This window comes from Pteropus vampyrus, unplaced genomic scaffold, assembly GCF_000151845.1.
Source record: "Pteropus vampyrus isolate Shadow unplaced genomic scaffold, Pvam_2.0 Scaffold702, whole genome shotgun sequence".
NCBI lineage: Eukaryota > Metazoa > Chordata > Mammalia > Chiroptera > Pteropodidae > Pteropus > Pteropus vampyrus.
In genome coordinates, this window is record NW_011889483.1 from 519,300 (window position 1) to 540,423 (window position 21,124).

General features: G+C 35.7%; 1 protein-coding gene and 1 pseudogene across 7 annotated transcripts in view; one reads left to right on the forward strand and one right to left on the reverse strand.

Moving 5' to 3' along the window:
- PRKDC (protein kinase, DNA-activated, catalytic polypeptide) overlaps positions 1-21,124 on the forward strand; it is a 192,933-nt gene that overhangs the window by 106,629 nt on the left and 65,180 nt on the right. For all 7 annotated transcript variants that reach the window (XM_023526089.1, XM_011385363.2, XM_011385365.2 and 4 more), the window contains 16 exons: positions 1,452-1,630; positions 3,219-3,387; positions 3,632-3,697; positions 4,800-4,872; positions 5,896-6,038; positions 7,658-7,795; positions 8,004-8,123; positions 10,452-10,595; positions 11,082-11,233; positions 11,854-11,985; positions 13,196-13,307; positions 15,557-15,681; positions 15,764-15,913; positions 17,020-17,193; positions 18,767-18,865; positions 19,904-20,111. In XM_023526089.1, coding sequence (XP_023381857.1) covers positions 1,452-1,630; positions 3,219-3,387; positions 3,632-3,697; positions 4,800-4,872; positions 5,896-6,038; positions 7,658-7,795; positions 8,004-8,123; positions 10,452-10,595; positions 11,082-11,233; positions 11,854-11,985; positions 13,196-13,307; positions 15,557-15,681; positions 15,764-15,913; positions 17,020-17,193; positions 18,767-18,865; positions 19,904-20,111 — 2,184 coding nt within the window. The remainder of the gene's footprint in view (positions 1-1,451; positions 1,631-3,218; positions 3,388-3,631; positions 3,698-4,799; positions 4,873-5,895; positions 6,039-7,657; positions 7,796-8,003; positions 8,124-10,451; positions 10,596-11,081; positions 11,234-11,853; positions 11,986-13,195; positions 13,308-15,556; positions 15,682-15,763; positions 15,914-17,019; positions 17,194-18,766; positions 18,866-19,903; positions 20,112-21,124) is intronic.
- On the reverse strand, positions 17,200-18,032 carry LOC105309244 (annotated as a pseudogene).

The following is a 21,124-nucleotide window of genomic DNA, read 5'->3' on the forward strand; positions in this document are numbered from 1 at the left end:
CCAGTGAATCTCCTAAATGTTAGCATCTTTTACAGTCTAGATAGGCTGAGAATTTTCCAAATTATCAAGTTCTGCTTCTTGTTGCCTAAGAATTCTTGCCTCAGTTTATATCTTGTATCTCACATTTTATTATAAGCATCAAAGAAAGAATCAGACTGTGCCTTCAACCAATTTGTTTGTGAATCTTCTCCGCTAAATATTAAATTGTATAGCTTACAAGTTCTTGCTTTCTGCACAACTATAGAATACTATTTAGCTGAGTTTTCTACCACTATAACAAGGATCCCTTTTCCTTCAGTTTGCAAAAATATGTTTTTTATTTTTTTCTGAGACCTCACCAGCAAGTACTTTAATGTCCATATTTCTACCAGAAAGATGTTTATGATGGTTGAGATATTCTCTAAGACAATATTGGCTTTCTCTCTCATGCTCTTCATTTCCTTCTGAGCCCTGCCTTTAATGTCAGAATTTCTACCAACAATCTCTACAAGGTAACCTAGGTTCTTTCTGTCATATATCACAGAATTCTTTCATCCTATACCCATCATCCAATTTCAAAGCCCTTTTATATTTTTGGCATTTTGTTATAGCAGGCCCCAACTCTTGATACCAAAATATATATTAGTTTCATGAATCTGCTGTAACGTTACCATAACTCGATGCCATAGAACAATAGAAATTTATTCTCTCACAGTTTTGGAGGCCAGAAGTCCAAAATCAGTTACACTGAGCTAAAATCAGTGTGTTGCAAGGGCCACACTTGCCCCTGAGTACTCATTCCTTGCATCTTCAAGCTTCTGGTGGCTGCTGGCATTTCTTGACTTGTGGCTATATCACTCCAGTCTCTGCCTCCATTGCCACTTCGCCTGTTTCTATCTGCTCTCCCTATTTACTCCTTTTACGAGGTTACATGTGGTTTTATTTTGGGTCCACATAAACAATCCAGTATTATCTCCCTATTAATAAAATTTGTAAAGTGCCATTTTGCTTTATGAAGATATATTCATGAGTTTCAGGGCTTGGGACATGGATATCTTTGGGGGTGGGGGCATCATTCAGCCTCCTGGTGAATGCTGTTAAGAATATTGTAAATACTCAAATGATACATTGTCAGTGGAGATTTTAATATACATAGTTGAAATTATGTTTTTTAAAAATCGAATTTTCACCTGTTATTATCGTACCTTCAATAAGATTTTATGCAAAAGTTGTATACTCATACCCTAAGCTCACTCATTGGACATTGTGCATTAATCCTGTCTCACTCAATATAACACATTAGTACTTATTTCCACATTTTAGACCCTGGACTATCTTTTATTAAAGTGATTTAACATCTTTGTTAAAATTACTTTCCATTTTAAGGGTATTGAATATTAAATTTGACGTAGTCAATACATTTTTTTCATGTTAGATAAGACCAAAGATAATCATTTGTTACCTTTTCTTAGCTAAATGAATCTTCCTTTGAGACTCAAATCATCAAGAAGATGGGCTATTATAAGATGCTAGATGTGATGTATTCTCGTCTTCCAAAAGATGATGTTCACTCTAAGGAATCCAAAATTAATCAAGTTTTCCATGGCTCACGTATTACAGAAGGAAGTGAACTTACAAAGATACTTATTAAGTAAGGTTTTAGTTAATTTTGAGTTATATTTGATTTAATGTTTTTGATACATATATTTTTAAGCATGTGTATAATGTGAATAAATATTTAAGTTTGTTTACTGAATATTTATAACTTTCTTGGTTTTTCGTATGTACAAACTACTTAGATGGACTTTAATTTAGAATGTTATACACATCTTTCATAAAGAACAAAAATCATTTTTTTTCTTTTACTGTTTATCCTACCCTTTTCCCCCTCAATAGTTTTATATATTTTTAGTGGAATGATTTACAGACAGGATTAGTGTATTTTAATTTTTCTGACCATCATTTGAAATTAAAAGGAGCGTAAAAATACCTTTAAGCAGGCATTGTATAAAACACAAAGTAATCAAATACGTTTTCTCTAAAACCAGCCTTATAATGAAGTTTCTTCTCAGTAGATATTCTGCCACGTCTCATTTTGCATACGTAGAACAAATGGATTGTTACTTTCCTGGTCTTCTAGTCCTTACTTTACCTCTTCAGTGAATGACATCACTGTTCACTCATTTGCATAAACAAGAGACTTGGGAATTGTATTTTATTCCTTCTTCATCTTCATCTCTCCAACCTTGATGCACGCCCTAGTGGTTGGCAGATTGGGTAGATTTTATCTCCTCAGTATTTCTGAAAGCAGTGGCCTTATTTCATTCCGCCTTCATACAGCTGTGTCATAGCATCTGGTGTTCTTTGCTGAACCACTGCATTATCCTTTATAATTCTCCTGCTCCTAGGCTTGTCTTTCTCAGTTTTCCATACTGCTGCCATAATAATAATAATATAGTTGTAATACGAACCCGATTGTTTAACTTCTCTGTCTAAAACCCTTCCATCTTCAGTAGTAGGGTGGACAAACTTTTTCTGCAAAGAGTCTGATAGTAACTATTTTGGGGTTTGCGGGCCATCTGGTCTCAGTTGCAACTACCACACTATACTGTGAAATCAGCCATAAACACTATGTAAATTAATGGGCATGGCTATATTCCAAGAAAACTATTTTCAAAAATGCTTGGTCACCAGAGCATGGTTTGGTGACCTTGGCCTATAAGATGAAGTCCAAGCTCCTTAGTATGGTAGACAAGCTCTTCTAGGAATGCACCGCTCTGTACCTTTCACTCACTGCTAGGCACTGCTCATTTCATCCTCTGAACATACCATATGGCGTCTCCCTTTTTATAAGTGATAATAACTTATAAATGACTGTGTACATTTTTTCTTGGGCTAATTTATAATTCGAAACTCTGATTTTTCTCTTAAAACCTTTTTTGGCTCCTGAGGCTGAACTTCTGTCCTCCGTGCTTACATCTCTTATCTTACTGTGCTTGTTGCTATCACTGTGCTTACTGCAGTATGATGAAAACCATGGACATGACCTTTGACTTGAGATGTGTATGGGCACAGTGACTTGCTAGTCTTCTGTTCCCAGTGCCTAGTACTATGTTGGGCACAAACCTGACACTCAGAAAAGGCTGAACTGAATTGAGATCCTGTTGTCTGGCATTGTTGAACTTGAGCAACGATTTCCCTGTTACACAAATTAATTTTTTACCTCATCTCCACCGCAGATTGTGTTATGATGCATTTACAGAGAACATGGCTGGTGAGAATCAGTTGCTGGAGAGGAGAAGACTTTACCATTGTGCTGCATACAACTGCGCCATTTCTGTTATTTGCTGTATCTTCAACGAATTAAAATTTTACCAAGGTTTTCTGTTTAGTGAAAAACCAGAAAAGGTAAGCCATTCCTCAGGTGTACACTGTTGTTGTCATTATAGGATTTCAAAAGTTAGATTAGATCAATTAAAGTTATATTGTAATTTGTATCTTATATTATTATAGATGTAGTTCTTTTAGTTCCTCATATATATAAAGCTGAAGTGCTTCTCAGTGAGTTATTAAGTAGCATCATTTTTGTAGTAGCATCAGTAATAAGGACTCCACTATTCAGATATTTTTATGTGATTCTTTGGATTCACAGAACTTGCTTATTTTTGAAAATCTGATAGACCTGAAGCGCTGCTATACATTTCCTGTAGAAGTTGAGGTGAGTGAAATTTTTCAATGCTGTTTCTAAGTTTAAAAAAATCTTACCAAGTGCTTATAGAGAAAAATATGCATTATGCCAGCATATTAAATTTCCAGTATTCAAGTCTGCTTTGAACTACAAAAACTGGCAAGTTCCAGTATTTCAATCTGAGGCAACTACAACAAAAAGGCAACTACAATGAAATTCATCAAACTCGATTTTTCCCTTTCTTGACTAGTAAAGGAAAGAAATGCCAGTAAAAGGAGCTGTTAGGACAAATTCTAGCAGTTGTTTTCTGAGTAAATTCTTCTGGTCAATGAAATTGCAATTCATTGGGTACAGAATTATGACCCTGTGGCCTTGGTTCGGTTATTTGGCAGGATAATGGGATGCCATGTACAGAGGTCAGGGGGATAATTGCAAAACTTACTCTGGCAAATGTGACGAGCTTGATTTTAGCCAAGCTAAGTTTGATATGCCAGCCTAAGCAATTGGTGGAAAGAGTGTGGATGCAGTCTTTCCCAGCCCATTGGAAATGTGAGGTTGGGCCAGGAGCTATCATTCACGTACCTCTTCACAGCTATTGACCTCGACCATGTCTTAGTGGTTCACCAGTTCATATAAATGGTCGCTTTTTGCCTTGTGCCCTTTTGGCACAAGATTGGTAACTTTTTTCTAGGCACACGTTCAAAGAACTAAAAAACAAAATGCTGGTTTATTAAGCATTCAGACACTTGCTATATGTTACTTCTAAACTTCACAACAGCACCATAAGGCGCTATAATATATCATAACCATATAGTTGAAGAAACTGAGGCTCACAGGTTAAGTACAAATTATTGGTATTCCAGGCATGTGGCTGTTAGAGCTTAGCACACATTGTATCCCAAAGCCCAGAAAGGGAGGCACGTGCTCCTCTGGGGTTCTGTGGGAATCTGTGGGAAAAGCTTTCCTTAAAGGATATTTCCTTGTGGATATTTTTGAATGTTTTTAAGTTTGATAAAAGTTTTGTTTAAAAATTTAATAATTAATTTTGGAGTTTTTGCCAGATTACTAATAAATAGAAAACATGTAACCATGATTCTAAAGTTTTAAATTGTGTGTTTGGTCTGCCTAATAGGTTCCTATGGAAAGAAAGAAAAGGTACATTGAAATTAGGAAAGAAGCCAGGGAAGCAGCAAATGGGGATTCAGGTAGGATGTTTTGAACATGATGAGAAAGATTCTGATGATTGGTATTTGTTACATAAAGGAAAATACTTAAGTACCCTAAAACATTGAAATTGAGTTTGAAGTTTTTTTAAGCGATCAGTTGAATTGTATCTTGAAAGAAATGCAATTAACTATACTTTCATTGCATAGAAAGATCTCTAAGTGGCCAAAGGGGGCTCAGACATGGTATACCTTTTTAAAAAAATGCAAGATTGGCTTGATATTTGTTTGTATATGGATTATTATGTATGTATATTATTTAAAAATCTATGTTAAAATACAAATTCCATCCTGCCACTTCTCTGTTCCAAAGCCCGCATCATCTCCCACCTTCCTCAAGGCAGAGCTACTCAGGCTGCCCATCCTCCTGTCTGTGCCTGTAGGACTGGCTCACTTTTGCCTCTGGGCATTTGCACAAGATACTCTCTCAGCCTGGAATAAACTTGGCCCCAGATAGCAGCATGGTTCATGACATTTTATTTAATGCCAACTCCTGAAGGACATTCCCCCTGGCCTCTACTTAAAATTAAATCTCTCTCTATCCAGATACTCCTTGTTTCAATTTTCTGCTTAATTTTTCTGCGTAGCTTTGTTTTCTCAATTTGAGGATAACATTTGGACCAGTTTTCCAAGTCTCTTATGTATTTAAGATGTTATTTTTCAGTTATATCTTTTTCCACACTTATGTTAAACTTTATGGGCAAAATGTACATCATGTAAATTTTAAATAAAAAGAAATTCTTTTAATATCATATTCAAAACTTGGATCCAGTTTAACTTAATTTCTTTGTCCATGACAATAGAAAATAACTTCTCAATAATGAGAAAACAAAAGGCGATCTTTTCCTTATTTCCTTTTTGCTTTGTTAATCTGGATATAAGTTGAGAATCATAGGCTTGATGAAAAGCTTTAGTTAACAGTATTCTTTTAATATCATTTGAGCTTAGAGAAATACATTTCTTAATATATTGAATAAATGTATTTTCTTTTTATTTATATTTCAGGTGGTCCTCATTATATATCTTCCTTGTCATATTGGGCAGACAGTAGCCTGAGTGAGGAAATGAGTCAATTTGATTTCTCAACTGGAGTTCAGAGCTATTCATACCAAGACCCTAAATCTACCACTGGTCCTTTTCGAAGACGGGTGATCACATTTTACATATTTAAGAATATTATTAGCATTTGTAAAGGAAGAGGGCTTCCTTGTTACAGAGGAAGCCACTTCTCTGTCAGTAGTCTTCAGAGAACAGTATTAGTTTGGAGAATTTTCCAAGATCTAAGCCCCAGCCTGAGAAAGAGGAACGGAGGAATAACGTATTTTTAAAATCGAGCTTGACTATGCTTTATGTTGCCCCTAAAGTTGGTTCCTCTCTTTTTAAACGAATGCTTCAAAGGGAAGACCATTCAATAGTTCTTTCACTGAGATCATCTGCGCTGGGTAATAAAAAAATGTGACTTGTTCTATTATGGTTGCACTGTTCAGTGAGATTTTATTAATAGACCACTTATAGCAAGGCATCTTGGGTTCACTACTCTTGCCTTCTATCTGATTGCATGACCCAAATCTCCAGTTTTAGATTCATTCAGTCCTTGTGAGCAACATCTTGAGATACAGTGATTCTGAGTAAAAACGTTGTTGAGTAGATCTGAATACAGTCAAATAACATAATTAATCCTTTAACATTAAGATTGCTGTGATTGATTTTATGGCTTACTGAATTTTTTATTGTCTCATGTAACCTTGATTGTGCATGAAATTTATTGTTTCAATGTTATTTAGTCCTGCTGTTACTAAAATATAACACTATTTCCTATCATTTTTAAAACCCCGATTTTATAGAAATTATGCATTATATTTGGGGGGATAGACCATGGGTACAGCAGTTTTAAGAGGAGTATGTTTCCAAATACTGTCCATCTAGGGAAGTGATATTCTGGAATCGTTCCTGCCACCAGAGCAGACAGAATTACAGAAATTATCTAGGGCCATTTTTATTTCTCTTTCTATTCAGTCTCTGCAAGTACTTAGTAATTGTCCAAAAATTTTCTCTAAGTCTATTTTTCCTGGAAATGATCTGTGCTAGAAAATACCAAATTATTCAACCCTATGTGTGTGTGTATGTGTATGTGTGTGTATAAAATTTAGTGTATGTATATGTCAAACCTCAGTTCATTACATTTATAAAGTGATTATCACTGCTGTATTTTCTCAGAGTATTTTAGAATCAAGAATGGTTGTAAAGTTTTGTTCTATTGATTAAAATTTCAACACAAATTAAGGACTTTACAAAGATTTTCAGAGAAAAACTTTTTTTCAATTTATTGAGGAAAAAAAATAGGCAACCACGTGTCTTATAATAATACTTCAGAGCTGCACTTTCTCCATAAAGTGGCAACTAAAAGTTATTACTCTCAAGGTATTGAGGCTTCTGGGGCCTCCAAGACACATTTGAAAAGATCTTGCTGTTTGTACAAAGCAGCACATGTCTGCATGGATGCTATGACCTGAGTGTGACCCCAAGGGAGTGACAACGTACACAAGGGTCAGATTGGAAATATACATCTAGAATGTAGGAAGACATGAGGTCCTGTTTATTTTTTTAGTTGTTTAATAAGAAAACATACCAAGCGTGTTTGATATTATTACCAAATTATCATTGTTACCTAAGTGTGTGTTTCATGGTATTACGCCTAAAATCAGAATATTATGTAAACTGAAATTTTAATTGTACTCTGCATAATCTGATTCTTCCCTTTTCATAGGAGCATAAAGACCCCATTATTCAAGATGATATCCTGGAATTAGAGATGGATGAACTCAATCAACATGAATGTATGGCAACCATGACAGCCCTGATTAAGCACATGCAAAGAAATCAAATCCTGCCTAAAGAAGAAGAGGTCTTTTTTCTGCTAATCTTATATTGTCTCACTTAATATTATTCATTGGTATCATACTAAAAGTGAACATTTAATATCAAAGACTAAATCAAATTCCATGTCAGATAAACATTATTTTGTTGCTCATGTTTTACTTGGTCACCCTTGTCTCAAAATGTGAAGTTATTTTATTCTGCTTTTTAAGGTAATTTTGAGGGTATCATTTTAGGGTTCAGTGCCAAGAAATCTTCCTCCTTGGATGAAATTTCTTCATGACAAACTAGGAAATCCATCGGTGTCATTAAATATTCGTCTCTTCATAGCCAAGCTTGTTATTAATACAGAAGAAGTAAGTCATTTATTATTTCTTTAAACATTTTTGCAGTTATGTGCAACTACTTAAAAAAAATCCACAACAAACAAAGATGTAAAGGAATAGAGCATAATATTTTTGTTCTCTGAATAAATTAGCCAATTATATGTATTTGTTCAACATCATCCTTGTATCATTTTCTTTTAAAACATGTAAATTAACTTCTATTGAGTTAAAAGTGATCTTTTTATAAGTACATAACTTTGTTATGGCAGCCAACCTTCTTGGTTAATAGTAGCAGAGCAGGTGGTAAAATTATTCCTGTTAACTTTATATGAAAAAAGCCAACTCAGAAAGTTGCTGAATTTATCAGTTGGTCTATATACAGTACTGTGTTAGGGAGGATCATCCTCCACCAGTGGGAGTTAGGATAGATATTCGAGAGAGCCCTTGAGCTAAGTGTTGTAACAGTGAGAGTTTACGTTCTGCATAGAAGCAGCAGTGTGAGCAGAGATGGGCCCTGAGAGAGCCAAGCACATCTGCACTGAATACACAGACTATGGTTACATGGTCCAGAAGAAAAGTGTAAATGGTATGACTACATGTCTGTGTGGCAGATGAGCTGAGCCAGGCCTTCAGGTCCATACAGAGGATCCAGCCTATTTGTTGACTGGTAGGGAGCCACTGAAGGGTTCTAGGTAGAGTGACATGATCCACGTGGCTCCACAGAAGGTCCTTCTAGGCAACACTGCAAATGTGAGCCGAAGGCCACAAGGCTGTTGGGAGATGGTCATGAGGGCTGACCTGAGACTGTAGCAGGGCCCGTGTTTCTCAAGGTCATGCTTGGTTTCTAACTCCTAGGGTTGCAATATCAGAGGTACCACAGAACTAGATGGCTTAAGTGACAAACTGGAAGCCAAAAGTTTGAGGTCGAGGTGTTGGTAGGGTTGGTTCTTTTTGAAAGCTATGAGGGAAAATCTGTTTCAGGCCTCTCTTCCGGCTTATAGTGGCCTCCGGTATTTCTCAGCATATAGATAGTCTTCTCCATGAGCTTTCACATTGTCTTCCCTCTCAGAATCTCATATGTACAAATTTACCCTTTTAATAAGGATACTTATTGGATTAGGGCCCTCAGTGACTTCTCTTGATAGTCTTCAAAGATTCCATTTCTAAATAAGTTCACATTTACAGGTACTGGAAGTTAGGACTTCAGTATTCTTTTAGGGAACTCAGTTCAACTCAAACACTAAGGGTTACATGTGATTTCTAGCACACATTCCTATAAGTGTTGACTTTATGGCTAGCAAAAAAGGAACTGGTGTTTTTGTGTTTGGGTTATTCTTGGTAGGCTGGGTGTGGGTGTGTAGTTTGACAAGGAAGCCTGCTGAATTCATGTAGATGTGAGGTGCCTCTGAGACATCACTGAGAGATGTCCCTGGAGCACTGTTCATATCTGGGGCTCTGGAATGATCAGGGCATTGGTTTCCAGAAGGAGATGTTCAAGACAATCTGTTTTATGGAAGAAAGACTAGAATTTGTATTTACATTTATTTTAAAAATTTCATCCTTTAAATTTATCTATTATGTTTTAATAATAAATAAGTTTGCATTTATAATTTACAAAGAAACCAATAGATATAACATGGAGAGTGTTCAAATTTTTTTTTACTTACAGAGGTGCATAAAAAAGACTTGAGACCACATAGATTTAAGCTGTGAAAGTAGATGAGAAATCCCTGAGAAAACATTTTTAAAAAAGGTGGCAAAGGTTAAGAAGATAGCTTGAATTATACTTTAGTCTGCCTTTTTGAATCAAAATAACAATTTCTAAAATGAACTAAATGGAATTTAGTATATAGATACATTTTATTTAGATTTCAGAGTCTTGGGTATGTGAAGTCTCTAACAGAATGACTTCCGTAATACAAGAAGAAATGAAAAAAAATTAGCCACGTGCACCTACCTAATTTGCATATTCTAATTTTTCATATACTCTGTGCATTGGAGTAAAATAAAATTTGAATTCTCTAAAGCTACATATGATTCATATAGGATAAGGTCGATATAGAATATTTTGATTTCTATGAGCATAGGTATATCAGAAAGATTTTAAGCAAAGAAAACATTAATAATAAATCTATTTCCATCGAATTGAGGTTTCAGGGGCCCATGAGGAGAGCATTCAACAGAGAATTTGATCTGATTAAGCAGGGTAATTGTTGGAATTTATACCTGTTTTGGATTTAGGTCGTCGTAATATAAAATTTTAGCTGATGGAAGATATGTTTCTGGATTAATATTTCAGTTATTTAAAACAATATTTGATATTTGACTTTTAAAACAATTTTTAAAATTCTCTACTAGGTCTTTCGCCCTTATGCAAAGTACTGGCTTAGTCCCTTGCTGCAGCTGGTTTTTTCCGAAAACAGTGGAGGAGAAGGAATTCACTATATGGTGGTTGAAATAGTGGTTACTGTTCTTTCCTGGACAGGATTAGCTACTCCTATAGTAAGTAGTCTATCAGTTCTTTGTTGAGTATATAATAAATAGTTCAAACTCCTCTTAATGACTTAGAGTGATCATTTTTAGCATTAATTGTTATATTGCTGTGGTACTGCTGTCAGTGTTTGCTTTTTTGTTTGTTGCTTTTACCTGCTAGGAGCTTGGAAGCTAGATAATTGATTTATTAAGAGTATATATATGTCAAATAAATGTCAGTAGGCCCTGAATGTGAGGTTATGAAAACTCCTCTGTGATTGAAGCCCCTGGGTTTTTTTGGCATTTATTTTGCCAGCCTCTCTACTTCCAGCTTTCCCTTTTGAGGCCTGTCAGTAAAGCCTTTATAACTTTCCGTGGTCGCACCTGAAAATCTAAGCAGGAGCTGGATTCCTCAGTAAAATGCCACATCTCTTTCATAAATAGACTTTTGGATTTAAAAATGCTTTTTCAGAATGGAATGCTACATATTAATATAGAATTTCTATACCATTTCAGGGGGTTCCTAAAGATGAAGTGTTGGCAAATCGATTGCTTCATTTCCTAATGAAGCATGTTTTTCATCAAAGAAGAGCTGTGTTTAGTCACAACCTTGAAATTATAAAAACCCTTGTTGAATGCTGGAAGGATTGCTTATCCATTCCTTACAGGTATAAATTTACTAGATTTTGTAGTATCATTAGAAATTTTTTAAATGTAGAATGTCATAAATAGTGATTACAATGAAATGTAATTACTTGAAATGGAGGAGTAATATAATTTGAAATAGAATAATTTTGTAAGAGTATATTGCTGCTACTCATAAAATCACAATCTCCAAAGTTTGACACTAGAAGCATTTGTGGGCAGGTCATCACCTCCAGGTAGCCTCTGCCCTGTCTGTCGACTCAGCCCTGGCTTTCTTCCAGCACAGAGCATGTGGAATGTGCTCTGCCCTTGACTGTACCAGCCCAGGGTGGACTGCAGGACTTTTCTCTGATTTCTTTTAGCACTGCCCAAGGCCAGCTAAGACTTTCAGAAGGTTTTACTATCAAGTAAGGGAGAATTGGGGTAAATAATTATAGGAAGATATAAAACGCTGTGTTCCAAAGCTAGAATAACCTGAATGTGAACAAAGAGGATGGGCTATTAACAAGAAGGGTGTTAGATATGGGAAGAGAAAAGATATTTCTTACCCTGAAATTTAGCTGTAGAAAATTTTATATTTGTCTTCCTGCCGCTTCTTTTATTATATGATAATCTGTACTTTTCTTTTACGTTTACATTTCAGCTTAATATTTGAAAAGTTTTCCAGTAAAGATCCTAATTCTAAAGACAATTCAGTAGGAATTCAATTATTAGGTATTGTAATGGCCAATAACTTGCCTCCCTACGATCCAGTATGTGGCATAGAGAGTATAAAGTAAGTGTCATAGTTTTTGCTTTGATTTCTTTTTAGGTTAAAGTATTCCTGAATTGGAAATAGACTGGATTATGGTTTAATTTTGATAAACGTACAGGCTAAAACCCATGTTAAAAATATTTCTACCTAAAATTAGTTAGGTTTAGAGATCATTTGGGAGAAAAAATATGTTAATAGAGCAAATGAGGAAGGGTGAGCTTTTAAAAATTAGTGTAATATTTTCATGTACATTTTGAGAATTAAATATTTTCTTTCTTATTTTCTAAACTGACATTTTCAACATTTACCCCTGAAAGCAACTCAGCTCTCTTGAGACCATTCATTATAGGGTAATGACCATGAAGCGAGGACTCCCTGGACCTTGTGCTGCCTGCCATGTTACTGTGCTTTTTGGCTTAGCTGCAGCCACACTGTTTCTTCCTCTATTAGGGCCCTTCACAGGTGGGGGTGGGTGCAGGCCCTAAGTATGAAGGGGAGGGGCTTTAGTAAGATAATTTTGTTAACAGCACCAAAAGGTACTTCATTGTCCTACTATTTTAGGATTTTTAAAAAGTCAGTGTTTATATCATGGTTCTGCATAGATTTCACCATGTCCCTTCCATGCTTTTCCTGTTTCTTTGAAAGTGGTTCCATGTAGTTGGTCCTCTCTACCAGCCACCTGTTGTTGCTCAACGCAGATTCACCAGGAAATAGCTTATTTTTAGACAAGCTACTTTTTTGAGCTCTGGTTTCCCCAGTGAAAACCTTACAGAGCCACTGTGAGGCTGAAAGTGAAAAGTCCCTCTCCTCTGCGCACAAAATCTGGGGGCACTGCACTCGCACTCAGTCTCTTTTTCATTGTTTTATGTCCTTCTCTGTCATAGTAGATGGCTTTAAGAGGAAGTCAGTAAATCATGATCTTAGATAATAACGTCTTTTTCACTATAGTTTTATAGTATCCAGCATTGTGTTTGTTTGTTTTTGGGGGGTTTTTTGGGGGGATATAGCAGGCCCTGTGTGATGAACTGGCTTTCATGTTTCTTCCTGGTCAAGTCAGAGCCTTAAATACATCTTCAGATATATATCTGTACAGATAATTCAGATCACGTTTTATGTTTGTGTTTTCTCAATTTGTGCTATTTATATGGCACGAGGAATAAAATTGTTATAATTGCTGTCAGGTAACAGAATGGATTATTTTATGCATATTTATTTTCTATATTTGTTATAGATACTTTCAAGCTTTGGTCAATAATATGTCCTTTATAAAATATAAAGAGGTGTATGTGGCAGCGGCAGAGGTTTTGGGCCTTATTCTTCGGTATCTTACTGAGAGAAAACATGTGAGTGTTTTGTGTAATCTTAAATAAATGCTTTTTCAGTTTTGATTTGTCATGGCACTTATATCCTCTCTACTGTAAGAAATCAAAATGGGCATTCTACATTTATTAATATTTTACTCTTTCCTACTGTATACAGTGCTCAGTTTTTTTTTTTTTAAAGAGGACATAGGATTCTTTAAAAACACTTGGAAATTTGGTAAACATTTAAATATTGGTAACTTACTCTTTATTGTAAAAGTCAGGATATGAATATTTAACCAGCTTTCATTCTTCTGTACTCGGTCTCAGGATTTCCTTTTGGAAAATATTACTCAGATAGGTACCTGCTACTGTTAGGGCTAAGTTAAAGCAGGAGAATCCTCCACTTCCAATTTTGACATAAGATAGCTGCTAAATAAGAGAGGGCACTTCTGAGGGAACCTTTCTCAGTCTTGTGTTCCCTGCCCACTTTACAGGATTGCGAGAAGAACTTAATTGAATTCTTAAGCATAGTACACAGAGTACAATAATTTTCAGTAAAATATAGTTATTAAAGATGTGTATGTAAATAGTGTAGTGGAATGATGTTTACCGCTCCATTGCTTTCCCCCTGCATGTTGATAGAGTGAGGTGCTACATGTTTTGGAGCCTTCAAAAACAGTGTCACTTGCTGTGATAAGACGCCTGTGCCAGGTTTCTCTGTCTCAGTCTGTCCACAATGGCTCAGTTGATCACTCTTTCTGCAGTCTCTTTTGTCACTGGTTCTCGGACACTCTTGGCTCTCCTTCTACTTCCTGGGCAGCTTTTGCTCCCTTCCTCAGCTACGTGTTTCCCAGGCCACCTCCACAGCTCTGATCTTGGTCCTCAGTTTCACTGCTTCCTTGCCGATCATTCAGCCTCATGGTTTTAAAAACTGCCTGTAGGTTCATGATTCCAAGATACGTATCTCCAGTCTACTTCCTCTCCCGCAAGGAAAGATAGAGTGTGAGGTCTGTGCTACATTCACTGTCAGGCTGGATGAGGAGAATCTTAGGGGTGGGTAGTTAGGAGGTCCTGAGGCTTCCAAGGGTACCCCAACATAGTATCGGACCTCTGCTCAATTCACCAGTTAGGCATTTATTTGGATTTAAAAGAGAATTAAATTAAACTAAAAGGAAGTAGAACCCTTTGGAAAGATCAGACTTCACTTATTTGTTTTAAGGATTGCCAGCTATTTTTATAAAATACACCATTTAAAAAATTCAGAATAACTTTTTTATGACACAATTCTAGAGTCCCTAAATGTTGGGGATCAGTTCATATAACACGCTTGATTTCATCACAACAGTTAGAGCAAATCACACAGATCCCAAATTCAGTCTGTCTTGACCTAAATTTTTACATAATGAGACTATGTAAACACTTCTTTTACATAGTTATTTTCTGAATCTAAAATGGTATTGATTGTGCTAGAAATTTGGGAAACAGTAAAACATGAAGAAGTAAGCGTCACTCATATTCTAACCACTAACCTGCTTTTGGCACCTGAGACATAGACTCTAGTCATCAGTATGTGTGTGCATGCATTTTTCTTCTTGTTTTATGTATATTGTTAGGTTAATATTGTTTTATAACTTTGGCACTTAAATGTGTCAGTCACTTATATGTGTTGGGTACTTACTGATTGGCTCTAGGCTCTCGTTATATACCAGGGAACAGGACAGGCCAACCCCACCCTCAGGGAGCTGGCATTTGGTGAGAGGAGACAAATCTATCATAGTAGATAGTAATATGTGATCAAGAGAAAGTAGGGTATAGGGATAGACAGTGATAGGGACTGCTGTTTAGATACAGTTGCTTGAAAATTCTGGCTTGTATGAATATTTGACAAGAGACGTGAACACTGGCATTATAAAATATATCTTAAACAGTATTTAATCACTGATTTTAGTTCAGCATCCCCAATGATTTGCTGAACAGTGTCAGAAGAAAGCACTGATCTTTATTGATCTGACATCTCACATGAGCTGGACACTGCCAGTGCTAGCAGCACAAACTATGCATGGCTGTTGCCTGGCTCACCCAAACTCATGGTTCCAGAGCCTCTGGTGGTTCCCAGTGGTTAATGCAAACCTGTGGGTACTCCTGACACTTAACCTTGTGTACACTGTTGCAGATGATAGCACTGAACACTTCCTTGGGTTCACGTAACTCTTCAAGGTAAACCTGTTTTCAGAAACTTAACCTAAGTTTGCATTTTTCTACATTTGAAAAGAAACTTAATTTTTCAGATACTGAAAGAATCCGTGTGTGAACTGATTGTAAAACAGTTGAAGCAACATCAGAATACAATGGAGGACAAATTTATCGTGTGCTTGAACAAAGCTGTTAAGCACTACCCTCCTCTTGCTGATAGGTAAGATGTTGGTAGGAGTGAATGTCCTGCGGTGGAGATGGTGGAGACTGCTCCCGACTCACTTGTCATGTCCACTGATTAGGTTTATGAACACTGTGTTCTTCCTGCTGCCAAAATTTCATGGCGTGATGAAGACTCTCTGTCTGGAAGTGGTGCTGTGTCGTTCAGAGGAAGTAACAGATCTATACTTACAGTTAAAGAGCAAGGATTTTATTCAAATCATGAAACATAGGTGAGTGGGCAGACAGCTTCATCTTAGATTCAGCAGACTCATAAAATGTTGATTAGTTCAGCTTTCTCCGTCAACTCAAAGAACTTGTAGGTTTTCATGAAATATGAATTTGTTAAATTTAAATCTAAGAGAAAAGGTTGTGGGGTCTGGCCCTCCTGCCTCCTTTCACCTGGCACCTTGGAGGGAGCATGTCTGTGGGGTTGTCTAAGGCTCTTTTCAGGTATAAAATGCATGGTTTTGAGTTTTGTACTTAACTTTGCCAGGTAAGAGGCTTCCTTTATTGTTTGTTAATATTGTTCATTTTCAAAATTACAGTCTCCTAGTAAATGTTAAAAAAAATGCTGTTGAGCGCTTGCAATATTTTTATTTCTCTGCACTTTTCCAGTCTTGTCTGTGTATATATTTTTATATAATGATAAATGTGTAATGTGTCATTGTGTTCTGATAGCCTTATTAAGCATTTACTGAGTACATTCTATGTGTAAAGCACTTTAAGGAGGAAAAGATATATAAAACAAGGAAATAGGTATGCACCTCGCCAGAGACCCAGACTACACTTAATCCCACTACATGAGGTGGCCTAACACTTGAAATCATTTTTTAAAATCATGAAATTTTTTTATATTTAGCTGTTTTGTTTGACATTTTCATGTTTTTGAAAAATGAACTTTTAATTTTGGAATACTCTTATATTTACAGAAAAATTAAAAGATAGTACACATAGGTCCCACTTACCCTTTACCCAGTTCCCCTATTTCACATAATCATGGTACATTTGTCAAAATTAAGAAATGAACATTATTAGTACATTACTGTTAACTAAACTAGACTTTATTTTTGGATTTCGCCAGTTTTCTCACTAATGTTCTTTTTCTATTCTAGGATCCAGTCCAGGATACCACGTTGAATTAATTTGTTCGTTTTTAATAATCTAGCCCATGATAATTACTTTTAAGAACGTAATTTTTGTATATGTAGTATTATCTATTATAACAAAGTATGAAATACAGAACAACATAGAAAAGAAAAAATTAACCTGTCACATCTGAAAGTATAATAATGAAAATTGTTAAGTTTGTTTTTTTAAAAAATCTCTCTTATTACAGAGATGATGAAAGACAGAAAGTATGTTTGGACATAATTTATAAGATGATGGCAAAATTGAAACCAGTAGAACTTCGAGAACTTCTGAACCCTGTTGTAGAATTCATTTCTCATCCTTCTCCGGTGTGTAGGGAACAAATGTACAATATTCTTATGTGGATTCATGACAATTACCGGTAAGCTCTACACTGACATTTTCTTTTCTGGGACAAGTGGATAATTTTATAAAGCTAAAGTCAGAAGACTTAACTGGAAAATTCCATAAGTATGAAGAAGTAATAAAACACAAAAGTGACCACAAGAATTACAAATATATTTAAATCTCAGGCCTCGGAAATGGACTATACACAATCTTCTAGCAGAGAAGAGAAACACCTTATATGTTCTGAGAGCACTGCATCTTTGGCTTGTTTTCAGTGGTTGGTGAAACATCAATAGGAACCACTTTGTTGCTTGGAGACTTGTCATTTTTACATGTCTGACATTTCCTTCTGGGAAACAGTGCGGTATATCTCCGTCAGAATTGTCTGAAAAGCAGCTTCTACATTTGTAGCATCTAGAGCAGATGTCTCAATGAATATAAACTATTCTTTTCTGCAAAAGCTCTTGCTTCATCTGTAGGAACTGTCCTGAGATGACGTAAATCACTTGTTGCCCACAGGCATAACAGTGTTACTGTCAGCATGATCTCTTGGTTCTTTGAGTCATCGCTCTACATTTTCATGTGTGAGATATTTAGCAATGTCATAAACCAATAAGGCACCTACAGCTCCACAGTAGTATGCTGATACTATAGTTCGATATTGCTCTTGCCCTGGGGTGTCCCATATCTGTGCCTTTATTGTTTTCCCATCAATCTGGATGCTGTTTGTTGCAAATCTACTCTAGTGGTGCTCTTGCTTTCGAGATCAAACTCATTTTGAGTAAATCGAGACAGATTACTCTTTCCAACACCAGAATCTCCAATACAGACGACTTCGAAGAGGTAGTCGCACCCATCGTCATGGGTGCCCATCCTGTGGCCAAGGAGCTAAGGGGTGGGAGCAGTAGTGATATCGGTGGGACCAGGGGACATCACTGCAGGGGTAACCCGAGACTCTACGTTGACATTTTGTATTACATTGTATTGCTTTTTTTTTTTTAAGGAAGAATTTGGATTCCTTTAGCAATCTAGAACAGATTATAATAAATAATAAAAACATTTTTAACATGGTTAATAATTAAAACAAATTTATTTTAATATATTGAAATGTACCCTTATTTAACTCATTACATATGTGTGGGAAATATTCACAGCTTGAAATTATTAGTTGAGCTAAAAGTATAATTTGTTTTTATTGTTGCCCCTTTAAGTTCTAACAAGATTAAAGAATAGACTCTGCTGGCATATCCATCCTTCAGGACCACCGTCACACCACTTCCCATGGGATCTGGGCCCATCCTAGGACCTCTTAGCATTCCCAGGGAACCCTTTGAAGCCCTGCTCCCACCACCTACCCGTTGTCCCCTGCACTTGAGCCCCTTCATGTTGTTGGGGATGAGGGAGGAGTGGTCACTCAGATGGGCTCACGGAGGCACCAAAGGAGAGTGTCGGGGATACATACACATCAGAGTATGTTCTGCTGTGATTTTAGAAGTTCCGTGGAAAAAGCCATATTTAAATTTTTTAATTCTGGACAGTGTTACTGGTTTTGAACAGAAGCGATACAAGAGAGTGTTAATGTTTTGTCATTTTGTTATTTTTCTCAGAGATCCAGAAAGTCAAGCAGATGATGACTCCCAGGAAATATTTAAGTTGGCAAAAGATGTATTGATTCAAGGATTGATCGATGAGAACCTTGGGCTTCAGTATGTGCTCCTCCCGAAATAATTGGGCCAGATAAATAAATTTAGGGATATCTTTCTAGGCTAGCATCGTGTAGTTTTCAGCAGTTTCAGAAGTGTATTTGCGGTATTAGCATTTTTCTCTGCATCTTGCATTCATAATGTTTAATAAAAATGTATTTTAATTCACATTAGACTTTAAAATCCAGGTAAGTTACTTTAATTTGAAACTCTTAAGAAAGTAGTATGGCTAAAGCTATTCCTGCTAATTCAGTGAATGAAAGCATTTCAAAATGAAAAAATCTATAATGACAATTTTTATGTTTCCCATTTAACTCCAATAGTTGAGATCACACAATACATAATAATATTGAAAGAAATATTTCGAACCATAGAAATAGAAGAAAATGATAATGTTGATTATACATGAAAATATGAATGATGCTTGTTCTCTAAAATGGCTCTCCTAAGTCATTTTATATGAGTGTTTTATCAAGTACTAATTATATAAGAAGGGGCATAAACTTTTTGTATGATTCTTTATATCAATTAATTTTTTATTCTGATGCAAGTTTGAATTCACTGAGCCTTTAAAAATTATATTTGGATTTCATAAGCATTTATAAATTATAAAGCCTAAACTGGAATTTTAACTAGTTTTAAGTTTTGAATATTTCATGCCACTTTTTTTTTTAGAGTCGGTTGTTTTAACAAGGCAGTAAAGAATTATATATAATTTCTTAAGTGTTTTCTCAGTTTCAAAAGAGTTAATATTATATACTCATCTCTGAAAACTTCTCAGGTAATAGAGATGAAAATAAACTCACCCAGTTTCTCACTTCTTGTTAAATATTCTAAAGTTTTAGAATATTTCCTTTCTTTAATGAATATTATTATTTATAACTCAGATTATACTGTTTATACAATTTTGAATGTGGTTTGCCTTTATGTTAAGCTTTATATAAATGAAAAATTGCGCCTTCTCCATGTAACACTATGTGTAAAGTCATTCTTTGTCATTTGCCAATATCTAAGCAGTATACTTTCTTCTCTGCTTTTCAGATTAATTATTCGAAATTTCTGGAGCCATGAAACCAGGTTACCTTCAAAAATCTTGGACCGATTGTTGGCACTAAATTCCTTATATTCTCCTAAGATAGAAATGCACTTTTTAAGTTTAGCAACAGATTTTCTGCTTGAAATGACCAGCCTGAGTCCAGATTATCTGAACCCTGTGTTTGAGCATCCTCTGTCAGAATGTGAATTTCAGGTGAAGTGCTTGGCTTTGTAATAATAAACATTATAAGCTTTCCCTGTCTGTTAGTCAACAAACATTTTCTAATAGTACTAAATAGGATTTCTTTCTTTTTATTGAGATATAATTGAAATATGACATTAATTTTAGGTGTACAACATAACTATTCAATATTTGTATAAATGATCACCACAGTAAGTCTTATTAACATTCATCACAATACATAGTTATAAATTATTTTCTTGCAGTGAGAACTTCAGCAGCTTTCAAATATACAATGCATTATTATTAACTGTAGTCACCATGTTATACATTCCATCCCCATGACTTATTTATTTTATAACTAGAGGTTTGTGCCTTTTGACCCCCCTGATCCATTTTGCCCACCTCCCAACCCACCCCTCACAACCACTGATCTATCTCTGTATGTATGAGTTCGAAGCTTTTGTTTTTAGACTCCACATATAAATGAGATCATACAGTGTGTGTCTTTCTCCATCTGACTTATTTCTCTTAGTGTGATACATTCAAGGTCCATCCATGTTATCACAGATAGCAGGGTTTCCTTTTTTATGGCCAAATAATATTCCATTGTATACATGAACACAGTATCGGTGGACACTTAGGTTGCTTCCATGTCTTGACTATTGTAAATAATGCTGCATTGAACATGGGGGTGCAGATATCTTTTCAACTTTGTGTTTTTGTTTCCTTCAGAAAAATACTCAGAAGTGGGATTGTTGGGTAATAATATGGTAGTTCTATTTTTAATTTTTTGAGGAACTGCCACACTGTTTTCCATAGTGGTTTCACCAATTTGCATTCCCACTAACAGTGCACAAGGGTTCCCTTTTCTCCACAACCACCAACACTTGTTATTTGTCTTCCCGATGATAGCCATTCTAACAGTTGTGAGGTGATATCTTATTTTGGTTTTGATTTGCATTTCTGATGACTAGTGATGTTGGCTCTTTTATTTTACTTGGAATACTCATATCTTCCTTTCTGAAACATTCTCATTTGCTTAT